We start from the raw sequence: 15,830 nt of genomic DNA, 5'->3' as shown, positions 1-15,830 counted from the left end.
TTTAAAACAAACCATACCCAGTTCCTTCAGCCTTTGCTCATATGGCTTGCATCCATCCCTTTGATCACCTTTGTTGCTCACCTCTGGATCCTTTCCAGTTTCTCTACATCCTTTCTAGACATTGTTGACCAAAACTGGACAACATACTCCAGCCGAGGCCTGACCAGCGCCGAGTAGCGCAGTACTGTCACCTCCCATGACTTGCATGCTATGCCTCTGTTAATGCAACCTAAAATTGCATTTGCTTTTTTTCCTCATCACCTCTTCTCCTGAAGCCCGAGTCCAAGAGGCTGCAGTTTTTTCTTTGCTGTGGAGACATCCCTTGTGTGGCTTTTCTAGTTCACTTTTTTCCCTTAAAAATAAATAATTAAATAGTGGACTTTTCTCGAGCAAGTGGAGTCCATGAATAGAAAGACTGATCATGAAGGAAAGGGAAACTGCATTTCAAGCTCTCTAAAAACATCACCATTTAATTTTATAACATAACCAGGGGTTTATTCCACAATAGAAACTGCAACATTTGATACAAGCTACCCAAAAAAAGGAGAAAGCCAAAATACAGCAGTGGCAATTACTTTACAGAGATTTTTCTGTCTTCTACCGCGCTAGTCCATCAGTGACGCTAGGACCTAAACATTTGCTTTCTGTACATCAACCAATGCTAAGAGCACCAACACACTGTTCAGAATTGTAATTCCAGTCACTGCAACCAGACATAGAAGTTATTGCTCAGATAAATAAACCTAGTCTACAAAAAAAAAAATACAAAGTGAAAAAAACTAAAGTTTCCAAAGAGTTAACAGAGTAAACAAGGGATATCCTCAAAAGAGGATCTATTGGAATTCATGGTACAGTTTTTTTGCACCTAAACGAAGTTGAATTATGTGTGCTGGTATATCCCAGAGAGAGGTAATTTAATGCTGTACAATAAAAGGTGCATGTTTCAAATGCCTTCCAAACTGGAGGAAACCCCTACTAAACAGTCAGCATTTCAAACCTCAACAACCACAAATAGCTCAAGGGGAAAAATACAGAAGTGTCAAAAATTGTTTGAGTTCTGAAAAATGATCCCATGAGGATAGAAATAGCACCATTTGCAGCCTGGCTCTTAAACCAGCCCTGTGACTTTATGGAGAAATTTATGGAGAACCTTCCTTAATGAAGTCCTGAATGACTTCTGGCGAGTTTTACTTTCAATATTGAGAGTCCTTCCCAGTACAGCTGATGCAGATGTAGTCTTCCTTCTCTGCCATCTCTGGAGAAATGCCCACACACACCTGATGGAACCACTGATTGCAGCTGCCATCACACTGGACCCAATCCACCTAATTGCAAAGAGCAGACAGATTAGTGTTCAGAGAAGGGCAGTAAATAAAATGCAAACCTTCTGTGGTAAGTTATTTTCAAGCTCTTAGCAATCAACCTACTTGAACCGGCCAACATCCTACCCTGAGGGACTGGCTTAGTGACTGCTAAGGGCACAGTCAGCTTGCACTGTCGTCAGTTTCACAAGTGTAACTAAAGTTTGGTGAAGAGCAGTGTCCTCCCACTGTACCACTCACACACAGTTTAAAACCCTGAGGAGAGGGCTTGAATATGGGTTTTTTTTGAAGTTTTTCTCCCGTCACTGTGTGCAACCCTCACAAACAGCAGGGGAACCAACACAGGCACCAAGGGGGCATGAATATACAACTCAGCCCCCTGCTGTGCATGTACAATCCTAGGACTGGGCACATCACTTGCCTGCTGCCACATGGTGCTTTCCTTTGTACTGCATACAGGGGTGTGTGTCTGTGCTCGGTGAACATGAGGGCAACAATCTCTAATGCCCTAAGATTTTTTTCTTGGGCTTCAGGTGCTCTCCCAGTCTTCTGTACAGGCAGTGGGGGCGGAATGCTCTTTGCTGCTAAATTCAGGGATGGCTCCACATGCCCACGTCTCTCCAGGTATATGCAGAGCTCCCTCCTTCCAATCATTCCCAGCCCAGTGAGGGAGGCCTGTGTGAAGCCTACACCCTCCCGCTTTGCCTCTCATTATGTTTGGCTATGCAGGGGCAAAAGGGAGTCTCCCATTGCTCCCATCTGCCCTAGCCATGAAGCCTTCATATACTTTTATCCCAGGGTCATTGATGGAGACACAGCCTGCTTGCACCCCCTGCCATCCCTTCACTGCATCACTCTGGCTCAGTGCAGACACACTCCTGGCATCTCCTCCATTCTCCTGCCAGGTTTGGTGTAGGAGTCTGAAAGAATGGGAAGATATGCTCCCAGTGACTGCTTAGCTCTCCTCTCTGACTTTGGGAAGAGTTCCAGGTGGGGAAGAGGGACCATCTTAGTTCCCATGCTCTATGGGGAAGCTGTACTGCTGACGCTCCTAGAGTGGCTGAGAAAGAGTGTACACTCCTCCAGAAAAGCAATGGACAGGAATGTCATCATGTGGGGAGTTAGGCACTAGGTGATTTTGAAAATCCCACTAAGTGCTTATTTGCATCTTTTGGCCCTTAAACATCTTTAAAAATCTGGCCCAAAGTTACCAGAAGAACAGAAGGAGTTCTCTATCTAAATCACTGTTACTTTCAGAAACTGATATAACTTAACAAGAGCTGAGAACAAATGTACCTAAAGCAATACAAGTTTTGAATCTACTGTGTCCTTCTAATAAGAACAGCATAATTTGAAACCCAGAGGGATGTAGGCCAAGAAGTTGTTAGCTCTGCCCTGTGACCTCATCATGAAAATTTCTGTTTGAAAAAATCCTCATTCCATATTACCTGTGAGAGATGTAGGGAGGAGCAATGTCTGAGCTCCATGCATTATTCTTACAGCATCACTAAGGCCTTAGCTCAGTGGTTCTCAGTGTGTTATGTGGGCCACAGGTTGAGAACCATAGTACCCCCCCACCCAACCCTCTACAGTCCCCTATGCCCAGCGCGCCCCTCTGCTCAGAGACCCTTCCATAGAAGGGGCCAGGAGGGGTGCCCTGGGCGGGGCACCCAGACTCCACAGTGCGAGGCTGGGCAGCCAGACCCCGGGAAGCTGCCACATGGGGCCAGGTAGCCAGGACCCCTATGCCGGGCCAGGAGTGGAGCCCCAGACAGCTTAAACCTGGCACCTCGCAAACCCCTGGTTCCCAGCACCACCCATTCCCTCACAGCCGAGTGCTGCCCCCCCCGACAATCCTGCCCAGAGACCCACTCTCCTGCTCCCTGCCCCCCTGCTGCACTCACCAGCCCCCTCTTGGCAGGAGCCCTCCTGAAGGCTGCCAGATGCTGTCTCCTGCTCAGCCAGCCCTGCCCCCCTATCAGACCAGAGCAGCAAATTTTCAATTTTTTTTTTTAGCACACAGCTGCATGGGCCACGGGTGGAGAACTGCTGCCTTAGCCACTCTCAGCAATCACATGAATTAAACTAAATTGGGTTAGAAACTGATTCAGTTAAATTAGAGCAACCCCCTTTGTGTGGGCACACAAATTGATTTACTAGTGGTATCACAGAGCTTATACCTTTCAGAAAGTTCAGCTTTCTCCTGAGACATGGTTTCTCCCAACAACAGAGAAATTCTGGGACTTGTAGCCCAGTAACCATTAGATGCTAAAGCATGTTGGCTATAAAAACACCTGCTTTCCTCAGTCGGGGGTGGGGGGGGGAGAATCAGGGATATGGTAGGACTTGCTGAGTTTCTCTCTGTCAAGGAGGAGATGAAGGATGGGCAGGTGTGCTGATCTTTGCAAGAGGAAAGTGCTAAAGGAAGAAGCCTACCAAAGAAGCCTTAAAGGTCCATTTGGGACCCTTGCATTAAGAGGGGAGAATCCTTGAGAAAATGAAGGTGCTCCAAGGCTCTGAGGGGGTAGTACCCAAGGAATTTGGTATGGTTTGCTTTTTTGGACTCTGTCTACCCTGGAAAGGGGATTGTTTTGGTTCAGCCTGAACCATCCAATCAGTGGGGAAAGTGAGGCATAGGTTTAGCCTGACAATGGGCAGGTCAGCTGCATCCATAACGTGACTAATATCAATTTTGTTTAATTTGGTGGCAAGCCAAACTATATTAAATTGGCATCAAACATTCTTAAACTGATTTAGGAGTGTCCACACAAAGGGGCTTGGGTTGATTTTGATATTTTAATTGAGAAACTGATTTAGATGGTGGAAATTGTGTGTGTAGACAACCTAAGGTTTTTAAAAACAGCCTTTCAAGTGGCCTTTAAGGAGAAACAGAAGTAGCTTTTCTGTCAAAGAAACAGTAGGATTGTAAGAAATCCAGAATTGTAAGGACCTCCCTCCAAGCTTAATAGGAGAAAGGAAAGAAAAAAGTTGAGTTAGATTCCTGGTGGGAGAACGTGCCAGTTCAGTGAGGGGAGAACTGACCAGCTGAATTGTAGGGAGATGCAGCAAGCAGCAACCAGCTGCCAAATGGCCCTTTTAGAGCTAATTCTGTCTACCTGAAAAGTGAGCTATTGGAGACATTAGGAGAAGTTCCTGTGAGAATGTGATTCTACTCTAAGTGGTTCCAATAGTTGCCAGGTACTCAAAGAAAAGTGCCTGTAAGGAAGACAAGGATGAGCTCCTCAGGTTTTCCAGGTGTCCACTATCTGAAATAGCTCTCATTCTCTTTGTTGATAATGTTGGTCTAACAAAATGATTAGGGAGAAGTTACGATATCACCTGCTCCCTGCATTCAGTGCCCCCACAGCAGGTTTCCCATTCACTGACCTCATCTCCTTCAGGCTGCAGGCAGTTCACCGCAGGGCAGATTGCATCTTCACCCTCCGAGTCCTCCTGCTCAGAGAATGACATATCCAAGGGAAGCAAGTGGCTTTCGCTGGAGCGCTGCGCCTCAAACAGTCGTTCTCGCTCTCTCTCCAGTTTGCTATTGCTGAGCTCCTTGGAGGGATTCAGTTTCAATTTCTTCTTTTTGGGTGTTCTCAGTTTTTTTACTCTTGCTCTCTTCTCACCACAGAAGCCCTCTCTTTCAAAGCGCCTCTTTAATTTTCTCTCCACAGAACCAACTCCATCTCTCTTCCCCCGGCAGCACTCGTTCTAGTGGGAAGGATATTGAAGCAAAACCCTAAGGACTCTAATCCGTTATCCAGTGATCTATCTTCCCCTCCAACATATCACCCATCCATTGCTACACTGAAAGGAGGGCCGCCCTCTAGGGCACACTAAAAACACTCACCCTGCAGCTATTCTTAAGGGCTGAATATTGGGTCAGAGCAAGAGTTGGAATGAGTGAATGACTCCCTCCTCTCTCTCTCTCTCTCTCTCTCCTCCAAAGCAGCTTTACAAGTTTCCAGTTTCCAAGGAAAAACTTCCTCTTCCCCACTGGACTCATTAGTATCTGGTTACTATTAGAATCAGAAATGGCCATAATTAAGTCATACAAATGACCAGCAAATGCAGTTTCAGGATGCAGAAATGCAGCACAAATTATATTCACAGACAGAGAAACCTGCAGAGAGTTGTACAAAGTTCCCAACCCCTCCTGAAGACACACATACACTTTTGAAGTTTACGGATTCCAGTCAGAACCTCTCTGCTTGAAAAGGGCCCCAAACAGAGGGATCTATAGTGTTGTCAGATACCTGCCTTTTCATTTGTTGGTCCTATTGCTGACCTCTGTTCTGTTTGCAGAACAGGGCTCTGCTTTGTGAATAAGATCTGGTAGAGCTCTTGTATTTCAGGCAGTGAAACCTGTAGCAAATGGGCTTCCATCATCAGCTCATCCAGCTCTGCGCTAATGACTACAACAACAAAACAAAAATAGTAATTTTCTAATGTCAAGGCTTGTTATAAATACAGAGATTTAGAAAATTCTTTCCCAATAGTATATAAATCAATACAAAAGAAAATTTGGGGAAGATTTTTTATGCTTAACCGACTTTGTGCAAATCATTTCTAATAAATCTTGTCAGATACTTCGCTATTCATCTCTAATTACAATAGTGTAATTAAAGAAAAGATGAAAGCCTGTGCAGTAACTTGTGGACAGCCATATGGTGGCGGAGACTTTTACTGGGAATGGCCCCTCTCAAACTCTCTGGGTCACCATCATAAAAATGACTTATTCAGTGTCTGGGTTATGATTTCTATCTCAGCTGGTAGGCCAAGGGACAGGCATCTATCTTGGCTGCTTCTCATCAATTTGAAGCTACATGAATCATAGAATATCAGGGTTGGAAGGGACCTTAGGAGGTCATCTAGTCCAACCCCCTGCTCAAAGCAGGACCAATGGGGGAGTGAGTTAATAATGGTCCTTTGAATCAAAGGAGAAAGATTTTCAGAATCACAAAAGAGAAAGGTGAATCAGATACAAAACTATGGAGAGAATCCACAGTGAAGCCAAGTATGGGAGGGGGAAGTTACTAATACAATACTTTTGTAAATCTCTAACCGAAGCTAAAGGCTGATACCTGAAACTGTTTCTCACTGTATAATTACTGTTAAGCTTTAATACAGGAGTCTTTTCCATTGAGCTTTTAAAGCAGTTTAGGGCATAACTCAAAATTCTTATGTAAACACATTAACATTTTTGTATAAGAAGTCTGTGAAAATGAAATGTGTACTGAATCCATAATTGACTGTGGAGTTTTAGAGCATCTCCTGGTTTAAATTTACACCATAACATTCTCAAAAAACTGTTCTAAATTGGAGTACGCAAATAAACGTATAATTATTACTACAGCTAAGTTCCATATTAACAGCACACAAAAGTAAAAACTAAATACAAGGCCAGACCTTGGCCTCTGAAGCAGTAGATGTCTGCAGTGAAAGGCGGGAAGCAACAAGGGTGGCTTTTGAGAGAGGTGGAAAGATGCCATTTGTACTAGCCCTATACTGGTTTGGTCCACATTAGACCATCTGTGCTAGGAAACAGATCAGTAAGATAATGGTGGTGTCATTTGATTAGTAAAAATCTACAGAAGCTTAATTTCAATGGTGTCACCCTCTGCAGCATGGCAGCGGGCACTCACTGCCCACCTGGCTCCCAGGTCCAGGCCCTCCGATTGATGGAATTTTTCATAATACAATGTTGTTGGAAATGGGTCAAGTTGGGTATCATTCGAAAGACTTTTCTTCCATGGACCACTGGTGCCAAACGTGACAAACCTAGAACAATTATACTTTAAAACAGGGATGCATTGCTTACATAACAAAAGAGACATTGACTTTTGGTAAACCTAGGGAAGTCAGCCTGGTCATGTAGGACTAAAAACATTTACTTATCAGAGTCATCATCAGTGTTGTCTCTGTCTAGGGAACCACTGCTAAACATATTATCACACTGATCCTCATCCATGCTGCTCTTGCATAGCTCCATACAAGGCAGGTTGCTGGCCTAACATTTGCAGAGTGGTTATCATCTGGTCCTTGCACAAGCAGTTGATTAGCTGAAAGATTGATTTAGAAGTGCATCATGTTTCACACGTAACTGACACAATCAGTCCATCCTCCAAGACCCATCCATGGAAAGGGTAGTTTTGGATGCGCTAAATCATCCCAGAGCCATTCCATTGCTTGACATTTGCCCTCTTAATAGCAGGTATAATTGCACCCAGTTTTAGTGGCAATTTTTCTCATTTTGTCTGCTTCTTGGAAAACATCCACCAACATAGCTCTGCAAGTGTCATAATCCTGGTCTTCAAATGGTAAGCCAGGCACATGAATGCCTCCAGTGCATTTATGATCTCATAAGTGACTGTCTCAGCCATTCCAAACACCTTCAGAGCAAGCAGAGTATCTTCGGAGGCTGAATCAAATACTGTCCACTAAGATAAATTTGGTCTTTCCAGTCAACTTTCTAGTAGTGTCACATCCTGAGAGGGCGTGAAAGCCTGGCAGTGCAGTGACTTTTAATAGTCTGAGTAATAGGAAAACATCTCTTAGGCCTGGTCTACACTATGAATTTATGTTGGATTTAGCAGCATTAAATCAAATTAACCCTGCACCCGTCCACACAACGAAGCCATTTTTTTTTTACATAAACGGCTCTTAAAACCGATTTCTGTACTCCTCCCCAACCAGAGGATTAGTGCTGAAATAGACATCGCTGTTTCGAATTGGGGTTAGTGCGGACACAATTCTAAGGTATTGGCTCCAGGAGCTATCCCACAGTGCACCATTGTGACCACTCTAGACATCACTCTGAACTCAGATGCACTGGCCAGGTGTACAGGAAAAGCCCCGAGAACTTTTGAATCTCATTTCCTGTTTGGCCAGGCGAGCTCATCAGCACAGGTGACCCATGCAGTGCCAGAATCGAAAAAGAGCTCCAGCCTGGACCGAACAGGAGGTAGTGGATCTGATCGCTGTATGGGGAGAGGAATCCGTGCTATCAGAATTATGTTCCAAAAGACAAAGTACCAAAACATTTCAAAAAATCTCCAAGGCCATGAGGGACAGAGGCTACAGCAGGGGCACAACACAGTGCCGCGTGAAACTTAAGGAGCTCAGACAAGCATACCAGAAAACCGAAGAATCAAACGGATGCTCCGGGACAGAGCCCCAGACATGCCGCTTCTATGCTGAACTGCGTGTAATTCTAGGGGGGCCCGCCGCCACTACCCCACCCCTATCCATGGACTTCGATGATGGGGTACTCTCCGCCATGCCTGAGGATTTTGTGGATGGGGAAGATGAGGAAGAGGAGGACAAGCTTGAGGAGAGCACACAGCACACTGTTCTCCCCAACAGCCAGGATCTTTTTATCACCCTGACTGAAATACCCTCCCAACCCAATGAAGCTGGAGAAGGGACCTCTGGTGAGTGTACCTTTCTAAATATAATACATGTTATAAAAGCAAGCGTTTTTTAATGATTAAGTAGCCCTGAGGACTTGGGATGCATTTGTGGCCAGTATAGCTACTGGAAAAGTCTGTTATCATGTCTGGGGATGGAGTGGAAATCCTTCAGGGACATCTCCATGAAGCTCTCCTGGAGGGACTCTAAAGTCTTTGCAGAAGGTTTCTGGGGAGAGCAGCCTTATTCCATCCTCCATGATAGGACACTTTACCATGCAATGCTAGTAGCAAATAATCTGGTATCATTGCATGACAAAACCTGGCAGCGTATGGTCCCGGTGTTTGCTGGCATTCAAGCAACATCCGTTCTTTATCTCTCTGTGTTATCCTCAGGAGAATGATATCGTTCATAGTAACCTGGTTGAAATAGGGGAATTTAATTAAGGGGACATTCAGAGGTGGCCGTTCCTACTGGGCTGTTTGCCTGTGGCTGAAAAGAAATCCTCCCCTCAGTTAGCCATGCGGTGGGGGTGGAGGGCATTGGCGCTGAGCTGTTCGTGTTTGGCTAGCAGGGATCTTCCCTGATACCAGCCATGTGGTGGGGGGGGGAGGGTTAAAGCGATCATCCCAGAGAATTGGATGGGGGTGGGGGTTAGTTTGGTTTCTGCTGCTGCACATTAACAGGAAAACCGCAGCACTAAATAGTCAACACAATGGGCTTTGCTTGGTATGGAAGAGGAGGGCGCTGATGTTATGAAGGTTGCAGAAGCCAAAAGACTATGGCTTACCATGGCCACCTGCCAGCCGAATTCTGTTGCCCAGCACTGTGTGTGTGATCTCTAACACAAAAGCCGCAGGCACTCAATATAAGATGCAAAATGCGACCTTGTACCAAAATCACATGTGCTATATAATGTGAATAGTGTTGTTCACCGTGAAAGAGTATAGCCATTGTTCTGTAAAATGTATCTTTTTAAATAATTCACTCCCTTTTTTCCTCCAGCAGCTTCAAATGTTTCAAGCCTCCCTCCTCCGTCCCAAAGGCTCTCTCAGATAAGGCGGCGAAAAAATGCATGCGCGATGAAATGTTCTCCGAGCTCATGCAGTCGTCTGGCACTGACAGAGCTCAGCAGAATGTGTGGAGGGACACAACAGCAGAGTTCAGGAAAGTGGCCGATGAACGTGAGGAGAGGTGGCGGCAGGAAGATCAGAGGAGGCATGAGGCAAAGGTGAGGATACTGCGGGATCAAACGGACATGCTCCGGCATCTAGTGGAGGTTCATGAACGGCAGCAGGATCCCAGACTGCTGCTGCAGCCCGTTTAACCGCCCTCCCTCCTCCCCAAGTTCCATAGCCTCCTCACCCAGACGTCCAAGAACGCGGGGGAGGGGGAGGCTCCAGGCACCCAATCACTTCACCCCAGTGGACAGCCCAAGCAACAGAAGGCTGTCATTCAACAAGTTTTAAAGTTGCCCTTTCCTTCTCTTCTACCACACCCTACCCGGGTTACCTTGTGAGTTATCTCCCTATTTTTATAATCTATTAATAAAGAATACATGTTTTTTAAACGATAGTGACTTTACGTCCTTTCCAAACAAGCTGTGATCGAAGGGGGGAGGGTGGCTTACAGGGAATTTAGAGTCAACCAAGGGGGCGGGTTTTCATCAAGGAGAAACAAATAGAAGTGTCACACAGTACCCTGGCCAGTCATGAAACTGGTTTTCAAAGCTTCTCTGATGCGCAGCACTTCCTGCTGTGCTCTTCTAAGCGCCCTACTGTCTGGCTGCACGTATTCAGCGGCCAGGCAATTTGCTTCAACCTCCCACCCCGCCATAAACATCTCCCCCTTGCTCTCACAGATTCATAGACACTAAGGTCAGAAGGGACCATTCTGATCATCTAGTCCGACCTCCTGCACAGCGCAGGCCACAGAATCTCACCCACCCACTCCTACGAAAAACCTCACCTATGTTCGAGCTATTGAAGTCCTCAAATTGTGGTTTAAAGACTTCAAGGAGCAGAGAAGCTTCCCCTCAAGTGACCCGTGCCCCATGCTACAGAGGAAGGCGAAAAACCTTCAGGGCCTCTCCAATCTGCCCTGGAGGAAAATTCCTTCTCGACCCCAAATATGGCGATCAGCTAAACCCTGAGCATATGGACAAGATTCACCAGCCAGATACTACAGAAAATTCTTTCCTGGGTAACTCAGATCCCATCCATCTAATATCCCATCTCAGGGGATGAGTCCCATTTACCCTGAATATTTAAAGATCAATTACTTACCAAAATCCCATTATCCCATCATACCATCTCCTCCATAAAATTATCGAGTAGAATCTTAAAAACAGATAGATCTTTTGCCCCCACTGCTTCCCTTGGAAGGCTATTCCAAAACTTCACTCCTTTGATGGTTAAAAACCTTCGTCTGATTTCAAGTCTAAACTTCCTGGTGGCCAGTTTAGACCCATTTGTTCTTGTGTCCACATTGGTGCTGAGCTGAAATAATTCCTCTCCCTCTCCTGTATTTATCCCTCTGATATATTTATAGAGAGCAATCATATCTCCCCTCAACCTTCTTTTAGTTAGGCTAAACAAGCCAAGCTCCTTAAGTCTCCTTTCATAAGACAAATTTTCCATTCCTCGGATTATCCTAGTAGCCCTTCTCTGTACCTGCTCCAGTTTGAATTCATCCTTTTTAAACATGGGAGACCAGAACTGCACACAGTATTCTAGGTGAGGTCTCACCAGTGCCTTGTATAACGGTACTAAAACCTCCTTATCCCTACTGGAAATGCCTCTCCTGATGCATCCCAAAACCGCATTAGCTTTTTTCACAGCCATATCACATATCACATAGTCATCCTATGATCAACCAATACTCCAAGGTCCTTCTCCTCTTCCGTTACTTCTAATTGATGCGTCCCCAACTTATAACTAAAATTCATGTTATTAATCCCTAAATGCATAACCTTACACTTCTCACTATTAAATTTCATCTTATTACTATTACTCCAGTTTACAAGGTCATCCAGATCCTCCTGTATAATATCCCGATCCTTCTCTGAATTGGCAATACCTCCCAGCTTTGTATCATCTGCAAACTTTATTAGCACACTCCCACTTTTTGTGCCAAGGTCAGTAATAAAAAGATTAAATAAGATTGGTCCCAAAACCGATCCCTGAGGAACTCCACTGGTAACCTCCCTCCAACCTGACAGTTCGCCTTTCAGTAGGACCCGTTGCAGTCTCCCCTTTAACCAATTCCTTATCCACCTTTTGATGTTCATATTGATCCCCATCTTCTCCAATTTAACTAATAATTCCCCATGTGGCACGGTATCAAATGCCTTACTGAAATCTAGGTAAATTAGATCCACTGCATTTCCTTTCTCTAAAAAATCTGTTACTTTTTCAAAAAAGGAGATTAGGTTGGTTTGGCACGATCTACCTTTTGTAAAACCATGTTTGTATTTTGTCAATTTTACCATTGACTTCAATGTTCTTAACTAATTTCTCCTTCAAAATTTTTTCCAGGACCTTGCATGCTACAGATGTCAAACTAACTGGCCTGTAGTTACCCGGATCACTTTTTTTTCCTTTCTTAAAAATAGGAACTATATTAGCAATTCTCCAATCATTCGGTACTACTCCTGAGTTTACAGATTCATTAAAAATTCTTGCTAATGGGCTTGCAATTTCAGGTGCCAATTCCTTTAATATTCTTGGATGAAGATTATCTGGGCCCCCCGATTTAGTCCCATTAAGCTGTTTCAGTTTTGCTTCTACCTCAGATATGGTAATATCTACCTCCATATCCTCATTCCCATTTGTCATGCTACCATTATCCCTAAGATCCTCTTTAGCCTTATTAAAGACTGAGGCAAAGTATTTGTTTAAATATTGGACCATGCCTAGATTATCTTTAACCTCCACTCCATTCTCAGTGTTAAGCGGCCCCACTTCTTCTTTCTTAGTTTTCTTCTTATTTATATGGCTATAGAACCTTTTACTATTGGTTTTAATTCCCTTTGCAAGGTCCAACTCTACTCGACTTTTAGCCTGTCTCACTTGATCCCTACATGTTCTGACCTCAATTAGGTAGCTTTCCTTGCTGATGTCTCCCATCTTCCACTCCCTGTATGCTTTCTGCTTCTTCTTAATCACCTCTCTAAGATGCTTGCTCATCCAGCTTGGTCTACAACTCCTTCCTATGAATTTTTTCCCCTTTCTTGGGATACAGGCTTCCGATAGCTTTTGCAGCTTTGATTTAAAGTAATCCCAGGCCTCCTCTACCTTTAGATCTGTAAGTTCTTCAGTCCAATCCACTTCCCTAACTAATATCCTTAATTTTTTTCAAAAGTCAGCCCTTTTGAAATCAAAAACTCTAGTTGCAGATTTATTTTTGTTAATCCTTCCGTTCAGTTTGAACTGAATTAGCTCATGATCACTTGAGCCAAGATTATCCCCTACAACCATTTCTTCTATGAGGTCCTCGCTACTTACCAAAATTAAATCTAAAATGGCATCCCCTCTAGTTGGTTCAGCAACTACTTGATGAAGGAATCCATCAGCTATCGCATCTAGGAAAATCTGAGCCCTATTATTATTACTAGCACTGGTCTTCCAGTCTATATCTGGGAAGTTAAAGTCTCCCATGATCATGCAGTTTCCATTAGTATTTACTTTATTAAAAACATTAAAAAGGGCTCTATCCATATCAAACTTAGATCCCGGAGGTCTATAGCACACCCCAAGCACTATCATAGGAGAGGCTTTACTAGTTATCTTCCCCAATGTAATTTTTGCCCAGACAGACTCTGTCTTATCCATTGCATCGCTTCTTATTTCTTTATATTCTACCTCATCAGCACATAGCAAGCAGCAATAACAAAGGGAATATTGGTTTTGCTGAGGTCTGAGCGAGTAAGTAAACTGTGCTAGCAACCCTTTAAATGTCCAAATGCACACTTTACCACCATTCTGCACTTGCTCAGCCTACAGTTGGACAGCTCCTTGCTACTGTCTAGGGTGCCTGTGTATGGTTTCATGAGCCAAGGCATTAAGGGGTAGGCTGGGTCCCCAAGTATAACTATAAGCATTTCAACATCCCCAACAGTTATTTTCTGGTCTGGGAAGTAAATCCCTTCCTGCAGCCATTTAAAGAGACCAGAGTTCCTGAAGACACGAGCGTCATGAACCTTTTCCAGCCATGCCACGTTGATGTTGGTGAAACATTCCTTCTGATTCACCAGTGCTTGCAGCACCATTGAAAAGTACCACTTGCGATTTATGTACTGGCTGCCCTGGTGGTCCAGTCCCAAGATAGGGATATGTGTTCCGTCTATAGCCCCACCCCAGTTAGGGAATCCCATTGCAGCAAAGCAATCTAGTATGACCTGCACATTTCTCAGCGTCACTACCTTCGATAGCAGCAGCTCAATGATTGCATTGGCTACTTGCATCACAGCAACCCCCACAGTAGATTTGCCTATTCCAAATTGATTCCCGACAGACCGGTAACTGTCCGGGGTTGCAAGCTTCCACAGGGCTATTGCCACTCAATTGTGAGCTATGAGGGCTGCTCTCATCTTGGTATTCTTGCGCTTCAGGGCAGGGGAAAGCAAGTTCCATGAACGTGCCCTTATGCATGCGAAAGTTTCGGAGCCACTGGGAATCATCCCAAACCTGCAACACTATGCGGTCCCATCACTCTTTGCTTGTTTCCTGGGCCCAGAATTGGCGTTCCACAGGATGAGCCTGCCCCAGTAACACCATGATCTCCAAATTGCTGGGAACTGCGGTTTTAAAGAAATCTGTGTGCTTGTCCTCATCACCGCGCTGCCGTCGCCTCCTCGCCTGGTTTTTCAGGTTGCTGGTTCTGCATAAACTGCACGATAATGTGCGAGGTGTTTACAATGGTCATAACTGCTGCGGTGAGCTGAACGGGCTCCATGCTTGCCGTACTATGGCGTCCATTCGGGCAATCCAGGGAAAAGGGCACGAAATGATTGTCTGCTGTTGTTTTCATGGAGGGAGGGAGGGTTGACTGACGACATTTACGCATAACCACCTACGACAAATTTTTGGCCCCATCAGGCATTGGGAGCTCAGCCCAGAATTCCAATGGGCAGCAAGGACTGCGGAAACTGTGGGACAGCTACCCACAGTGCACCGCTCGGAATGTCAATGCTTGCCACAGTACTGTGGACGCATACCGCTGAATTAATGCGCTTAGTGTGGATGCATGCACTTGACTTTATACAATCTGTTCCCGAAAATTGACTTCTGAAAAATCGGAGTACTTTCGTAGTGTAGACATGGCCTTAGGGACATACAGCAATTTTGTTCCCCAACAGCAAGCACAAAAAGCAATCTTGCAGAAGTCTTGGGTAGTGCCTCACAGAGAGCACTAGAACATGTGTGTCTTATACAAAAATCTGGATTTCAGCAGCAACTCTCTCTACAGTATTGATGGCATGCAACATAATTTTAATGACAGCCCCCCGACAGGAACTATGAAGGAACACCACTGAATAGTGTGGGGAAGTAGCTTCATTACACCATGAAATGACGAAATTCTTTGAGCAATTTTTCACATGCTGGAGCGTTTTTCCTGTAAAGTATAGGGTTAACCTGTCCTTCATGAGAGTATGTGACAGTAACTTCTTCATTGTGACATTGGAGATGTTCGTGGAGTCAATGTTTTTGTACTGAATAGGTGCAACACCATGAAGTCTCTTCTTTCTGGTAATATTTTTAATAGATTCCTCTGCATTCATTTCAAACAGGAGATGGACTTTGCCATAGGTTCAGTATTTTCTTTATGTCTTCATAATGAAGTGTTCAGCCAAGTCTTGGCAGGTGTTAACTGTTTGTTGAGAGCTTGTACCTCAATCATACTCTCTATGATTGCTACGCAGAAAGGCCTTGGCTGCAGTAAGGTACCAGTCACATTGTCAGTAAGTGCTGGTTTAGAAAGACCATGCAAGACATGCATTTGCTTTGGATAGTGCCACATCTTTTGGAGCTTTTAAGGATATGCACTGTTTTTCATTTCTGCAGACAGGATTGCTAAAACGGTGTCCACATCCCA

The 15,830-nt window shown here is 44.6% G+C and overlaps 1 protein-coding gene across 9 annotated transcripts in view; it reads right to left on the bottom strand.

The window, feature by feature from the left end:
* Nucleotides 1-442: 442 nt before the first annotated feature.
* KDM5B (lysine demethylase 5B) overlaps nucleotides 443-15,830 on the bottom strand; it is a 204,053-nt gene continuing 188,665 nt past the window's right edge. For 7 of the 9 annotated variants that reach the window (XM_043500701.1, XM_038379466.2, XM_038379461.2 and 4 more), the window contains 3 exons: nucleotides 5,586-5,740; nucleotides 4,710-5,036; nucleotides 443-1,325 (listed from right to left, as the gene is read on the bottom strand). In XM_043500701.1, the coding sequence (XP_043356636.1) occupies nucleotides 1,194-1,325; nucleotides 4,710-5,036; nucleotides 5,586-5,740 (614 nt within the window). In that variant the 3' untranslated portion in view covers nucleotides 443-1,193. Of the gene's footprint in view, nucleotides 1,326-4,709; nucleotides 5,037-5,585; nucleotides 5,741-15,830 lie in introns of those variants that run through there. The other 2 variants (XM_043500706.1, XM_043500705.1) reach the window with 2 other exon arrangements.

The sequence above is a fragment of the Dermochelys coriacea genome, chromosome 21, assembly GCF_009764565.3.
Source record: "Dermochelys coriacea isolate rDerCor1 chromosome 21, rDerCor1.pri.v4, whole genome shotgun sequence".
Lineage (NCBI taxonomy): Eukaryota > Metazoa > Chordata > Testudines > Dermochelyidae > Dermochelys > Dermochelys coriacea.
Note: the sequence above shows the minus strand (reverse complement) of the source record. Positions and strands in the feature narration are given on the sequence as shown.